Raw genomic sequence first — 13,822 nt, forward strand, 5'->3', positions numbered from 1 at the left:
TTTTACAAATTTTGGATGAGGATATTAAAAATTATTACTAAAAACAATTGTACTATAATTGCAAAATGATTCCACATTCATATTCTGTGTGACTTAGCTAGTGTACCTCTATCTCTGAATTTGGAATAATCCAGTTTGTTTCAATATCAGATTTTTAGATAAAACAGAAGTTTTAAGAAGTTATTTTATGGTTGAAGAAAGACAGTCCACATTATTATTCTTATTATAGTCATTTATTTTTCATGAAAATAATACTTTAATATAATAACCATTAATATTTGTTTGCAGAATCTTTTTCCAAACAAGAAGATTTGCAAAGCTCTTCACTCAACCTGGTCCATTCCTGGAGAAGTTACAGTTCCTGGATTAGGAACTAGTGTGAATGAATCTTTTCCAGTGGACCCTGAAACACCAGTAAGTTTTGAGACAGCTTTTAGTTAAGTTTTTGTTTGTAAACCTAATTTATTTGTTAACACGTGATTTCCTCTTCAACCAGTGGTGCCTAAATAACAGGAATTGGACATAAAATATTCAGTATATATATATAATTCTGATATGGTAGTACCCTCCAATCACAAGATTAGCTTTTTGTTCATTGCTACTTCCTGTGTGCAAATTTTTTCTTTATGCATGCCACAAGCCTTCTACTCCCCCCTGTTGCAATCTTGTGATTCTAAAATGTTTCGTAAATTATGTGTCACCTCTCCACTAATAGGAGAATAGTACACTCACATGATGCATGTGACTCCCTTTCTATGTATCTACTGAACTATCACTTCTCATTTGTCATCTTTTGAATTTGAACATGCTTGTTTGTTTATTGTCGTATGTTTGACTTTGTTTTCCTCGTGAAGTGGTTATTTTTCAACTTGATTTGATTTTTCAGTTAATTCAAGTTGCTTTTTTTATGCACTTGAGTGTGGTTAAACTTTTTGTGTAATGTATTCCAAAGTGAATCTTGCTATTTCGAGGGTCACAACAGAAACTAGAGTTTTTCACAGGCCTCAGGGGTAGATGACCAGATGATGGATTTATCTGCTTCTGTATATTGGGAGATAATACTTTACATGGTTCCACTGTGATTCCTGGACTTCATCAAAGTTCCTACTGAAACTGTTGATACTATGCTGGCTAATGAGGACTTTGATCATCATTTTATGTCTCCAGAATTTGCTGATCTTTCCCATTCCCAACCTGTTAGTCTCCTAGACCTAATTTAGTCTTCATGGATTTTAAGTCTCAGGTTTGTGATGTTTTATTCCTGTCACCTATTTCTTTTTTATCTCATCTTTCCTTGTTACATTCCTTATTTTCCCAACCTTTTGGATTTTTACTTTCTCACCAGATATATCATATGGAGTGGGCATTAGATTCTCTTGTTTTTAGGAATCTTTACCATTGGTAGGGTTCTCCCTGTGAGGAAAATCTGTGCTATGGGTCTCACCACTAAGTTACTACTATTTTGGTTGTCTGTGCCTCATTTACTGGTTCTAGAAGTCAATGCCTTCAGCCAGGATTGGTCACACAAGTATCTTTATGTGTACATTGAGTGATTTCTATATTCCACTCCACTCATCTGCCTGACAGTTCCCTCTTGGCCAACTCAGCCATGGTTTTGAAGGTTACAAGGACTGCTCTATCCCATCCCTTTTTTGTCAACCTCGGTTGCATGTTCTACATCCCAGCCTTTGTGTTTGCTGTGTCTTAACTTTTGTCTGGTTCTTGGTGAGGCAGTGTGATTTCACATGTTAAGTCACTTCCTTCTTAACTAGTTCCATCTTCCATTGAGATGTACCTATGCAAGTGGAACATATTCTGTAGTTTGTCTAATACTAGGGATTTCCTGCTAACAAGAATATAACATGACTCATGGCAAAAATTTTCCTCCTGGCTCTTCTATTATGGGCCTTTGGTCTCCCCACTTTCTGGATACTGAATGGCCTTTATCCAGTACCCTTCGTTTTGCAATAATGTAGGGTTTTTACTTCCTCTTTTCTTACCTTCCTCATGTGTTCCTTCCTTGTTAATATATCAAGTATTTGTATTTAATAGTCTGTGTCCAAAGTGGTTTCCATTTTAAGATTTAAAAACCTTTTTTATCTCAAAAATCTCAAATTTCCTTTGTATAATCTCTACAACCTCCTAATTACACATCAAACGATTTTTACAGTAAAACTTTATCAGTTACTTTCTCTACCCCAACTCTGCATGGGATTGTAACTCCACCATCACCAAAAAACACACCACTAAATTGCATTTTATTGCTTTCCAAAATAACTTCAAACTGCAACATGAAACTATGTTCATTTATCCTAAGTAGCTTCAAATTTGTAACAGTATACATATATTTAAATTTAAGTTTTCTTTGTTTTATTGCCAGTTGAACTGTCCAACTACCATTTGCCCCATAATAAGTTGTAAATAACTTGGGGAATGTGTAAAGCTCATGTTATCCTATCAGATTTCATGTGTGTGCCTCACAAAGCATTTTTATTTTATTATTATTATTTATTTTACCTAATATAATTTTAACTGACGTAGATATTCATATTTTTACATTTTAGGTATTTTTTTATTATAATAAATAAAGAAGTAAAGTACTTAGTCTTTTTCTTTCTTGCTGTTGATTGTCAATGACATTTAAGTCTACATTTTTTTGTACTAATGGTAGTAATACACTAAATAATTTACCAAAGAATGTAGAAAAGAATAGTAACATGTAAAAAGTAGACAATTTCCCCCTAACTATCACAGTTTTTCTGGCTTTCTAACTGTGTAACAAGGACCATTAAAAAGTGTCCAAACTAGTTATCATTTCTGTGGAAATGAAGCTTGTACAGACAGTGATATTTACATCATTTGATAAATGAAAAATTTGGCTTTCTACTGAATATAAATAATACAGAATAAAACATAAGATAGAACGATTAACAAATCCTTAAAGAGAGGATGTGACGTGTGTGTGGCAAGAGAGGTCTGTTTTTCTCTTTGATGGCTCTGTAACCAAACAGATTTGAAGACCATCAAAAAATTATAGTTTATCTGAGCAGTTGTGATTTTATAGATGACTTGTGGATAGAAAGAAGAGAAAATGTGTTTTATGTGTCACACTATGGAATATTTGAGATTATTTTAAATATTGCCGTGTAAAATAATAACTTGAATATTACTCTTGTAAACTTTAAATAGCCATTACATGTGAATACTGGGTGGAAGCCTGAGGGGTAGATGTCTTCAAGAACACTTTCAAAAACAGTTTTATTACATTTCTGAGAATGTTCTTGAAAATTTATGTACTTATGAATTGAAGAATTAAATATTTGTTGACCATTAAAACATGGATTAAATATTTGTTGTTGCTGTTATACTATGTATTTGTATAGTTAAGTTTTAATTTCTGTCAAATGAATCTCTTATGTGTTACATATGTTTATTAGATGAAAAATTAATCCATGTTAATTTGGTGGCTGTAATATTTTATATGTGAAAGAAGCTTAATATATTATCACAAAAGAATAAGGGAAATAATCATTGTTATTTTTAATATCAGTGTATAAAATCCAATATACACTGGTATACTGGTTAATTGGTAAACACGTAATGAAATTTAGTCATTTGTGTTAAAGCATTAGTGTTGTCAACATCTCTTGTGTTACATTGGGTAAAGACATGGCAAAGGCTAAAAAAGTTGACAGAGTTTGAATGGCAGAATTGTTGAGTTGCATAAGCAAGGTCTCTCTCAACGTGCCATCGCTGGTGAGATTGGGCAGAGTGAAACTGCTGTTGTAAATTTCTTAACACTCCTACGAAAAGACGTTTCTAGTCCTGATTTCTCCAAGCCCGTTCCCCTGGCTGTGGTTTCGCTAGATAGTAGATAGGGACAGTGGGAATCTCGTTTATCCATTCATTAATGGATTTAAATGGCAATTTCATTTAAATACAAAATTATTAGCCTAATATTAATAACCTTTCAAGTTGCTCTGGGGCCTATTAGGCCCCACTTTTTGTAGGAGTGTTAAAAGACCCTGAGGAAAGTACTTTTTCATGGCGAATAACGGGGATTCTTTTGGACCATCCAGCGTGTTTGCCCGAACTGAACCCCATTGAAAATGTTTGAGGGTGGATGGCAAGGGAAGTCTGTAGAAATGGACATCAATTTCAAACAGTGCATGATCTTCATGAAGCCTTCTTCACCACTTGGAATAATATTCCAGCCAGCCTTCTGCAAATGCTTATATTGACCATGCCAAAGCAAACGTTTGAAGTTGTTCACAATGACAGCCATGCAACTCACTACTGTGATCTCTTGTTGGGTATTTCCTACCCTGTTTAGGACTTGTTTTTGGTATGGTCTTAAACTTTTGACCAGCTAGTATTTAGGATAATTTCATAATGTTCACATTTTCCCTATTAAATGCTAAAAAAGGTTTTTTATTTTTATTTCCCCTTTTCTTATTGTCATCTTTCAAAGCTCTACTCAAATAAATGGTTGAGTCTAACAATGCAAAATGCATATTTTTTCTTTATGTTAATTGGCCTTAAGATTTTTGCCAGCAGTGTATATTAAATAGTAGCATGGGGTCCAGCTAAATAATAATAGCTTCCTATGTAGTAAGCCTGATTTCACTTTCCCCCTTTAGTGATTTTACTTGGAAAGGAATGAATAATTCAAAATGTTTTTACATAATTACATTGGCTTTATTGTGGAGAATTTAAGTATGTCTAAAGATTAAGGGTTTACTCTGATGCCTTTTGCTTTGCAATGTATAACTTGTATTCAGAGCAATGTAAAAGCTTTTTTATATCCTTCAATCAAATAAATATTGATGAAGAAATTTAAATTCACAAAGTTGTTAATATATTATGGCAAAATCATATAAAAATGGATAATAGTTCATCAAAAGTGTTTAAGTGAAACTATTGGCTTTTATATTTTGTTTGTAGACCTTTTTTGAAAATGTGTAGTATGTACTTTCAAGTAAATATAAAAATTTGAAATGAAAATTTAATACAAGATATTAAAAACCCAGGAGAAACTTTGTAATAGCTTAGAAGTCACAAGCTACAGAATATTTAAAAACAATCTTTATTACATTTTAGTATCAATTTCAAATATTTTGAAATTCAAAATTCCTGTTGAAAACATTTTTGTAAAGTATTAGTTGTGAATATTGTAATATTATTTCCACATTTTCAAAAATAAGCTTAATTTAATCTTAATTCATAACTGAATGGCTAAAGTAGTATTTTAACACAAACATGCTTATTTCGAGTCATTTTTTATTGGCTCATAAGGTATTATATAAAGCTAACCTTTCTCATTACTTATACTGAATGCAGGTTGATATATATAAAATATTTCCATACAAGATGTGTGACTGTAGAGAAAGTTAGTTGTGACTAAGTAGAATGTTTATGTTTAAGTTTAATTGTCATTGTCAACATCATGCTTAAATGTTATAGAAATAAGAACAGTTTAAACTGTAATATAATCTATTAAAATGGGAATTCTACCTTATATATTGTTCCTTTCATTTTTCTATGAGCTCTAGCTCCTGATATATAATCTTTTTCCTTATATATAAATCAGTAGGCCAAATAAATAATACTGAAGCAGAGAAATGTGCGACTATTCTTCAGTATTATAACAAAAAAGTGAAATAATTTAAGATATAAAATAATTGCCAGTGTTTATCTAATTATTTTTATATTTAAACTTGTTTAACTATTTTTAGCATTCAATGTAAATTTTATAACCTTGTATTTCTTGTTTATTTGTCATGTTGGATATTGGTTTTTGTTTGTTTTTTTTTTACAGAAATGGCTTTTTAAAATAGGTTGTTTAAAATATTTTTTAAATATCTGATTTTTAGTCTTTGTAGGACAAAAGATTGAATATACATTTCTGAGTCCAGTATAGTTTTACTATTCATTTTTTTTTATATGTTCACTAATAATCCCTTGAAAATGAATACACATGAAGAAATATCTTTAAAAGGTTATAACTTCTATCTGTGTGCAGTAAAAACCTCCTTAACAAAAATTTTATAAATTCAAGGCTCATTATTTTCTGTTTGTTCACATTAGAGCAAGTCTTTGATGGGAGATTTATCAGTTCTCTTTTCTCCACCATCTATAATTAAGGAAACTTTACCAGAAGAATGTGAAACATTTAATAATGCCTTTATTGCACCTACTGATTCGGCCATTCCAAAACAAAAGGTAATATCAGTGTTTGTCAGCTGTTAAAACAGTTTGTGGTGTTTGAGTTACTTGATTGAAATGTATCACAAATTTAAAACATTTGTGTTTTAAACAGCAACTGAAATGCTGCTATTTTGAGCTTGTTAATACTTACATAAGTTAGCAAAGATAATTTAATGCTTTTTTTATTATTAGTCAATGAAAATGTGATTGTTGTAGATGTTTGAAATTCCAAGTTGTATTAGGATACATTCTCACATGTGCAGTAGTTTGATCCTCTTGTTTTTGCATTAAATGATTTCTTTTTACAATATTAAAGATGATATAGATGATTCATTCTCAGTATTTTTCTCTCTCTCTCTTGTTCTGTATACTAAGTAGTTGTTCTAGTTGGTAATTTAAAACTTGAAATTGTACTTGTTCTCACAACTCCCACTGCACCTTGCACTGCATGCTTGTCTAAACACACTGTTTATCCCTTTCTTACAGCACAAGCTTCACTGCTCTCGAATAGCACAACACGTAAGCTCTGAAGAAACACCTCACATGAAATCTTCACTCAAGGTTAGTTTGCAGTATCTTTCATTTTTTTCTTCTTATTACTAATAATGTGTAATTGTTTTTAGCTTGTTTCTTATGTATTCTGTTTTTCCAGAGTTTTATTTTTATCATTGAGATAAAGTGGAAGAAAACTACCCTCTTTTTGTAAATTGTTGAAAGAATGTCTTAAAATACAACGTTTTGATTGCTGGTGCAATCACCAATTCTTGTGAATGGTTGAAAGAATGATCAAAATATTGTTCATGTTTAATAAAATATTTACCCTTACTGTAAAGCCTGTAACTTGTAAAAATAAAACAGCATTGTTTCATGGCATAGTTTCAGGCTAGAATATATTATACTTAAAGACACTATAGGATATGTCAATAAATTTGTAACATTTTTACATTCTGCAGTTGTGTTTAAGTTGTTAGTAAGGGTTCTTTATCTGTTTTATTGTTTAGAACCATCTTGGATTCAGTGTGAAATTCAATATAATGTAAAATAGTAACTTTTCTGTTTCCAAGTGAGTACCTATCAGAAAAGCAGTATCATAAACATTTATTTTAATTTTGTGAAGACCTAATTAATTAATATTTAAACTGACACATCCTCATCATTAAATAACATACTATTTCTGATTGTGATCATTTCAGCTTGATATGAGATGGGAAATGGTAGCTTGTGGCAAGACAAAGGATCAAATAGAATTGACAGAGCAAGCTCATCGGTTAATGGGCAACTTACGACCCCGGGCACTCAACCTATGAACTCAGATTGACTTGCTTTTGATGTATGAATGGTGGTAAGAATGTTTTTTAATAATAATAAAAGAAGGAAAAAAATATTAATGTTGGATGAAAAGTAGGCATTAACAGCAAGGACAAGTATTTTTTCAAAGAAATGTTCGAAAGGTACTGGAATTATTTTGAAAATTAGCATATTTGGGAAAAATTCTGGGTTAAGGAAGAGGGGCAGAAATTGAAAGAGAACAATAAACAAAAACTGAAAAAAATAAACTGTTGATTATTAGGTCCTATTACTGAAGCCATTCTGTTGTCATCAATCCTATACAGCAAAAGATAAAGGAAGAATATTAATTTTTCTAACCTTGGTTGCAAGGGTATGGTGATAAACATTGTAATTTTTTTGAGAAATATCTAATCTTGAATAACAAAGCTTTTTCTTAACGATGTGTTTGTCGAGAATAAAAACATTTAAATAAATTATTTCTCCAATATTTTGTCCATGGAACACCTGAATTATTTTTATCTTGACATGTTATTGTAGTAATTATGCAGTCATTCCATGGACTGTCTGTACATCACAGACAGAACTTTGGACTTATATGTTAAATAAAAGTGATATTGCTTTGTCATGTAAATATCAACAGTTGTCTGCAGAACTGCATTGTGTTATCTGTATTAGATTATCTTGGAGTCTGCTTTAAAATTTTAAAAATGTAACATAATTAAGTCTAAAGTTTAGAAGCAACACAGGAATATTATGTAATGGCTGAGAAGTTTGTTTGATTTCATTTTTGAGGACTAAAATGGTGTTATGAATACAGTTTTGAATATTTTTAGAAAAATGTATTTAAGTTTTAGGAATTTAATGCTGTTAGGAGACTATCATCAAAACGAGAGAACTTACATAAAAATATTTTACACTCAACTTAGATTTTTAATGTGCATTTTTATTATTTTCACATTTAAGACAATCAATTAGTACTTTTTATGAAATGTGTTAGTATTATAATTGTACTGTTAATTCTGGCTTAAGCAGATATGAACTATAAGCTACTTCCTCTGGTTAGTTTGTAATATTGATCATGTTTGATTCAACATTTTCTGACCTTTTAGTGGGGGTAATCTGTTTCAGTTGTACTTAGGGAGTTCTTTGTGTGTGTCTATTTCAGTGCTTTACTAACTTGAAAATGTATGCTTTATTTTTGGTGATTTTTCATATTTCCTGATTTTCAGTAATTCTGTCCAAAATTTCTTTATATGATGTTTGTGTTTTGTTAAGTTCTGCATGTGTATATACTTGTATGTTGTGAATATTATTGCCACTATGAGTGTCTTGAGCAATTAAAATACATTTAAAATGTTTTCATGTCAAGTAGACTCGAGCTAATATCGACATTTTTACATCAACCTGAGTTTTTTTGTTTTTTTCCTTAAGTCTTCTTAACTGAAATACAGAAAATGATGTAAAATAAATTACTGTAACATAAGATGTATGATATGTTCAACTAGTTAAGTTCCTTTTGATTAAACAGCATGCTTTTAGATGAAAAAAGTACAATGTTGAACACTGGGCATTATGTATTACATGTTTAGAGGTTAGCACTGTTTTATCATTTTCTAATGTCATATTATTTGTACTGTATTTTCAGCTTGCAGAATACCAGTGGATAGACAACAAAAGTTCTAACTTGCTGAACTGCAATTATTTTGTATAGTATCATTCTCAATATTGTGATGAAGATCTTTAATTATAAAGCATAGCTAACACTAACTTTCACGATGCAGCTTTTGATGCTTACGAAGATTGTAATGGGGGAGAGGGCAGTCATCAGAATATTTATAGCTTCATATAAAGGTGTTCTTGTTCATGTTCTGACATATGCATGTTTAAGTATTGGATTGTATATATTAACCTTTTAAATTTAGTAATAAGTTGTTAAAACATTTAAAAAACAACAACAATAATACTTACCAAAAGATTAATTGAAATTTAGGTTCTGTGTTGTAACGAGTGTTATTTATTTGAAAAATATGTATCAGTTTCTTATTTCTTCAGAAAAGTATTTTCTAATTCAGGACAACTGTGATTTGTGTAGGTCTTTCTTTTTCAGATGATATTTTCTGTATTATTAAACCTGGGTTATAAATACACTTTCAGCTGATAAATGTAATGGAAGAATGTTTTGTGATATTTTATGTGTGAGTAATTTTCTGCTCATAAGTTTAGGGTTTGAAAACTGAACAATCAAATGTGAATGAAACTTTTTATGATATACATTTTTCTAAATTGGAAAAATTATATGGCAAAACACTGCCAGAGTTCGTACGTGGTGAAGAACAAACTTAAGTTCTGATATACTTTTTATCATAAATTATCTTTTGTCTGTTTGATTGATTTCATTTTAATGTATGTTTTCAATTATGAATCGTAAAATCCAGCTGTTTTAATATAATGTTTTTGTGTTACAGAATATGTATAGTTTTTCTGTTTTATAAATTGAAATTACTAAGAACAATTGCAGTTTGTATTAGATCATGCTGTTTATTCTGTTAAGATCAGAAAACTGCTATATTTTGATATGTTCTAGTTTGTCTTGTTTTTTAGTATTTACAGTTTTAACTGTTAACACAAATTGCAGATATTTACCACATGAATGTGTTCCATGGTTGTACTGAAGAACATCAATGAATTGACCATAATTTTGGTGTCGAGAGAGCTCTCTTCTTTTCACCATCACCAAAGTTGTGCTGGAAATTATATATTTTTTATAACATGAAGTTTTCAAACGGTATTGGTAAGGATGATCTAAAAAATTACCCCAAAGGCTGGTTGCCTACTGACATCAAACGTAACACAAGAACGATGCTAGTGTATATGCTGAGTTGTTATATAAAGATATGTATATCACTGTAAATAGCAAATGAGATGCTAGTAGAAATGTTTTTGCTCCATCCTGAAAAACAAAAGTTTTAAAATATACTTGTCTCTTCTAAATACCTTAAGTTGTAAAAATTTGACACTTTTTATTATTTTAAGTTTTTTAAATGATTTAAAATTTGCCGCTTATTTGTTAGTCGCAAGAGTTTTTAATTTTCTCTGTTCGTTTTAAGATGTAGTATTTTGGTCATGTTTTTGTCCTGTAAAATTTAGTCACGTTTTTATTAGGAAAAAATGATATTAAGCTCTTGCGTTCAAAAGGAATCTTCAACAGAAACTTTAAACGTTGCACAGTTATAATATGTACCTGAGGTGTTTTTTAACCTTAAGAGATGTAGTCAGCCCTCACACGTGGATTAGTTTGTCTATACGTTTTGTTCATGTAAATAGTGGTGTGGTCTCTGTGATAACAATATTCATTGTAAGCTGCTCTAATCATATTTTGAACTTCGTATAAAAAGTTGTGTAATATTGACTATCAACTTCAGTAATAAATTTTTAATAACCGCCCATAGGTGTCACTATAATAGATATATACTTGAGGTAAATACTAATTCTCACAAAGTCCTATAAACATCAGGTGAAAATATATTTAAGTGAAGATAGGTTATGGATTAAACTCTGAAAGCAAATGAAGCATTGAAAATCGCTTGTGGAAGACAAAATGTAGATCTGAAATGCTATTTTTAAGTGCTACTGATTTGGATCTCATCTTGGACAAATTAAGAAAAAGGAAAAAAAACAACCTACAATTAACTTGATTTTTTAAAGAAATTTAAGGCAGAGTGGTTGTTTATTATTTAACAAGAGTTTGGTATGCCATCATTACTACTTCGTGCAAGATGTTTTCACAGATAAAAAAAAGAACAAAAAAAACTACAACAAAACATTATAAGGCATCACCTGAAGCGATTAAAACAACCTTGTAGTTCCAAGAAGTAACAACACTAATGTTCTACGTTTCGCATTACACTTGTGATACGAGCTCAAAGACATAATCCATATTCAAGTTGAAGCCGTAAAGCGAAACGTCGGTTAATAAAGCTGATCCTTGGGGTTATAAGGTTGGTTTTTAATTGTTGTTAACATTTAACGTTTGTTAAGCTTTCAGATTAAGTATTTAGACTTTTGCTTATTTAAATTAACTATAATCATTATCAACCAATAATTTTATACCCTATACTTCAAGTCGCGTTTAAATCCTGTTACACATGAATTAATTAATTAAACAGATGACATCATTCATCTATCAATACATGTCATAAGATTCTATCATAAAAAATAAATACACGATTGGTCAAGTTATTGTATTTTTACTCACCAATAAGTTTCCTTTGTTTTGTTTTACGACATGAAATTTTAGTGTAATATATTACCCTTTGCATAAGTAAGTACTGGCATTAATGTAAGGCTGTCAAAAATGGCCAGTGGGATCTTCCTAATTTAAGGATTTTCTTCTCACAAAAAACCTTTCCTTGTATGGACTTTAAAAAATCGTTCAGAATTTTATCTTTTATATTAATAACTTCTACCAGTAAAATATTTATTTGTAGAAACATCAATTCTGAAGTGGAAATTATGTTAACTTCCTCGTAATGGTTGGTCTTAGAAACTTTCTACTAAACTGCAAAGTGCCTTCCAAATGAAGGCGAGAATTTTTGAGATGGTGGTTCGTACCTTATAAGGGATTCTGGAGATTTACCCCAGACCCTTGTACGTCAGCTGGCTGACCTTGAAGTACGCAAGGTATTAGGACGGAAATTTTAAAAGTATGTGTAAGGAAAACTTGATTTGCCATTACTAAGTTGTATCGTAGCGTATAGATATTTAAGAAAAAAATCAACTGTATCTATTGAAATTCGCCAATTGAGTGGTATGTTTAAGTAATAATAAAAATCAGAACCTTTAGAAGTTTTTATATGAAATTTCGGTATCTCTAAAATAAGCAGGCCGACCTAAGATAGCGTATTGAAAGAGGAAAAACTTAATGTGAAATTACGTGAGAAATGTATCAGCCGAGTCAATTGACTAGTAGCAACACTACTTTCACGTTACTCACGAATTTATTTGTTGATACGCAAGTACCTATAGATAGATTTTTGAAGTTGTATGCTTGATTATGGTTTTAATAAGCCCCAGTAATTCGTATATATTAATGAAAATGATTATTATAAAAATAATAGTGAAAAAGCAAACACACAAATAATAAAACTATTTCTAAAAGTGCCCAGGTTATAGAGCTTTTTTTGTTTCGTGCAAAACCTGCACTTGTGATGTTTGATTTTATAAATAAGTGCATGAGCTTATAGGGTAGAGAGTGTTACGTGCGCGTAAATAGGGCATAATCTAGTCTTCAAAAGTGTGATGATGCATGTTGATAGAGCATTTAAAGGGTGTAAAAAGTCTTGGAGCCATCAGAATTCACCATTTGCAATGAAAATTTTGAGGATGAGCGTCCCAGGACCTCTCAAGAGTAGCATCGCCAGGCTTACTTACCTGCCTCATTTGTAAACAGTATATTTGAAAGGACTAGTTAATCTACGATGTCGGAAATAAATCTTAATGGCGTCATTAGATGTTATCCACACAACTATACTTACCACTACCATAGTTAACTCAACACTGACTTATAAATAAGTATAAACATTTCCGTTAGTTTGAGTAAAACATATAGCCTCGATTCCAATGCCACTACCATAGTCAACTCAACACTGACTTATAAATAAGTATAAACATTTCCGTTAGTTTGAGTAAAACGTATAGCCTCGATTCCAATGCAACCACCATAGTCAACTCAACACTGACTTATAAATAAGTATAAACATTTCCGTTAGTTTGAGTAAAACGTATAGCCTCGATTCCAATGCCACTACCATAGTCAACTCAACACTGACTTATAAATAAGTATAAACATTTCCGTTAGTTTGAGTAAAACGTATAGCCTCGATTCCAATGCAACCACCATAGTCAACTCAACACTGACTTATAAATAAGTATAAACATTTCCGTTAGTTTGAGTAAAACGTATAGCCTCGATTCCAATGCCACTACCATAGTCAACTCAACACTGACTTATAAATAAGTATAAACATTTCCGTTAGTTTGAGTAAAACGTATAGCCTCTATTCCAATGTCCAGAGTTAACCTAGGTGGCTAAACATGGAAAAGTGAATTATTATTTGAATTAATGAGACTACTACAAGCAACACTAAAAATCATGCGTTAAGTGTAGTACATAAAATTATGTAACATTGCATTTCAGGGTTGGGGGATCAGTATCTGTACAAAACCTCATTTTATTTGTGAAAGATCTTACATGCATATATTATATAAGATCATTTAGCTTATTAATTAAGTTTAGCCTGGGTGTATGATGATACGCAAGCTTCGT

At 30.9% G+C, this 13,822-nt stretch overlaps 2 protein-coding genes across 4 annotated transcripts in view; both read left to right on the forward strand.

Moving 5' to 3' along the window:
* LOC143245076 (transcriptional activator Myb-like) overlaps positions 1 to 10,941 on the forward strand; it is a 53,870-nt gene extending 42,929 nt beyond the window's left edge. For all 3 annotated transcript variants that reach the window (XM_076490901.1, XM_076490900.1, XM_076490902.1), the window contains 5 exons: positions 289 to 414; positions 6,088 to 6,222; positions 6,694 to 6,768; positions 7,401 to 7,549; positions 9,143 to 10,941. In XM_076490901.1, coding sequence (XP_076347016.1) covers positions 289 to 414; positions 6,088 to 6,222; positions 6,694 to 6,768; positions 7,401 to 7,514 — 450 coding nt within the window. In that variant the 3' untranslated portion in view covers positions 7,515 to 7,549; positions 9,143 to 10,941. The remainder of the gene's footprint in view (positions 1 to 288; positions 415 to 6,087; positions 6,223 to 6,693; positions 6,769 to 7,400; positions 7,550 to 9,142) is intronic.
* A 499-nt stretch (positions 10,942 to 11,440) lies between these two features.
* LOC143245077 (receptor-type tyrosine-protein phosphatase kappa-like) overlaps positions 11,441 to 13,822 on the forward strand; it is a 49,802-nt gene continuing 47,420 nt past the window's right edge. The window contains exon 1 of the mRNA XM_076490908.1: positions 11,441 to 11,495. The gene's annotated coding sequence lies outside the window, so the exon portion shown is untranslated. The remainder of the gene's footprint in view (positions 11,496 to 13,822) is intronic.

This window comes from Tachypleus tridentatus, chromosome 2 (assembly GCF_004210375.1).
Source record: "Tachypleus tridentatus isolate NWPU-2018 chromosome 2, ASM421037v1, whole genome shotgun sequence".
NCBI lineage: Eukaryota > Metazoa > Arthropoda > Merostomata > Xiphosura > Limulidae > Tachypleus > Tachypleus tridentatus.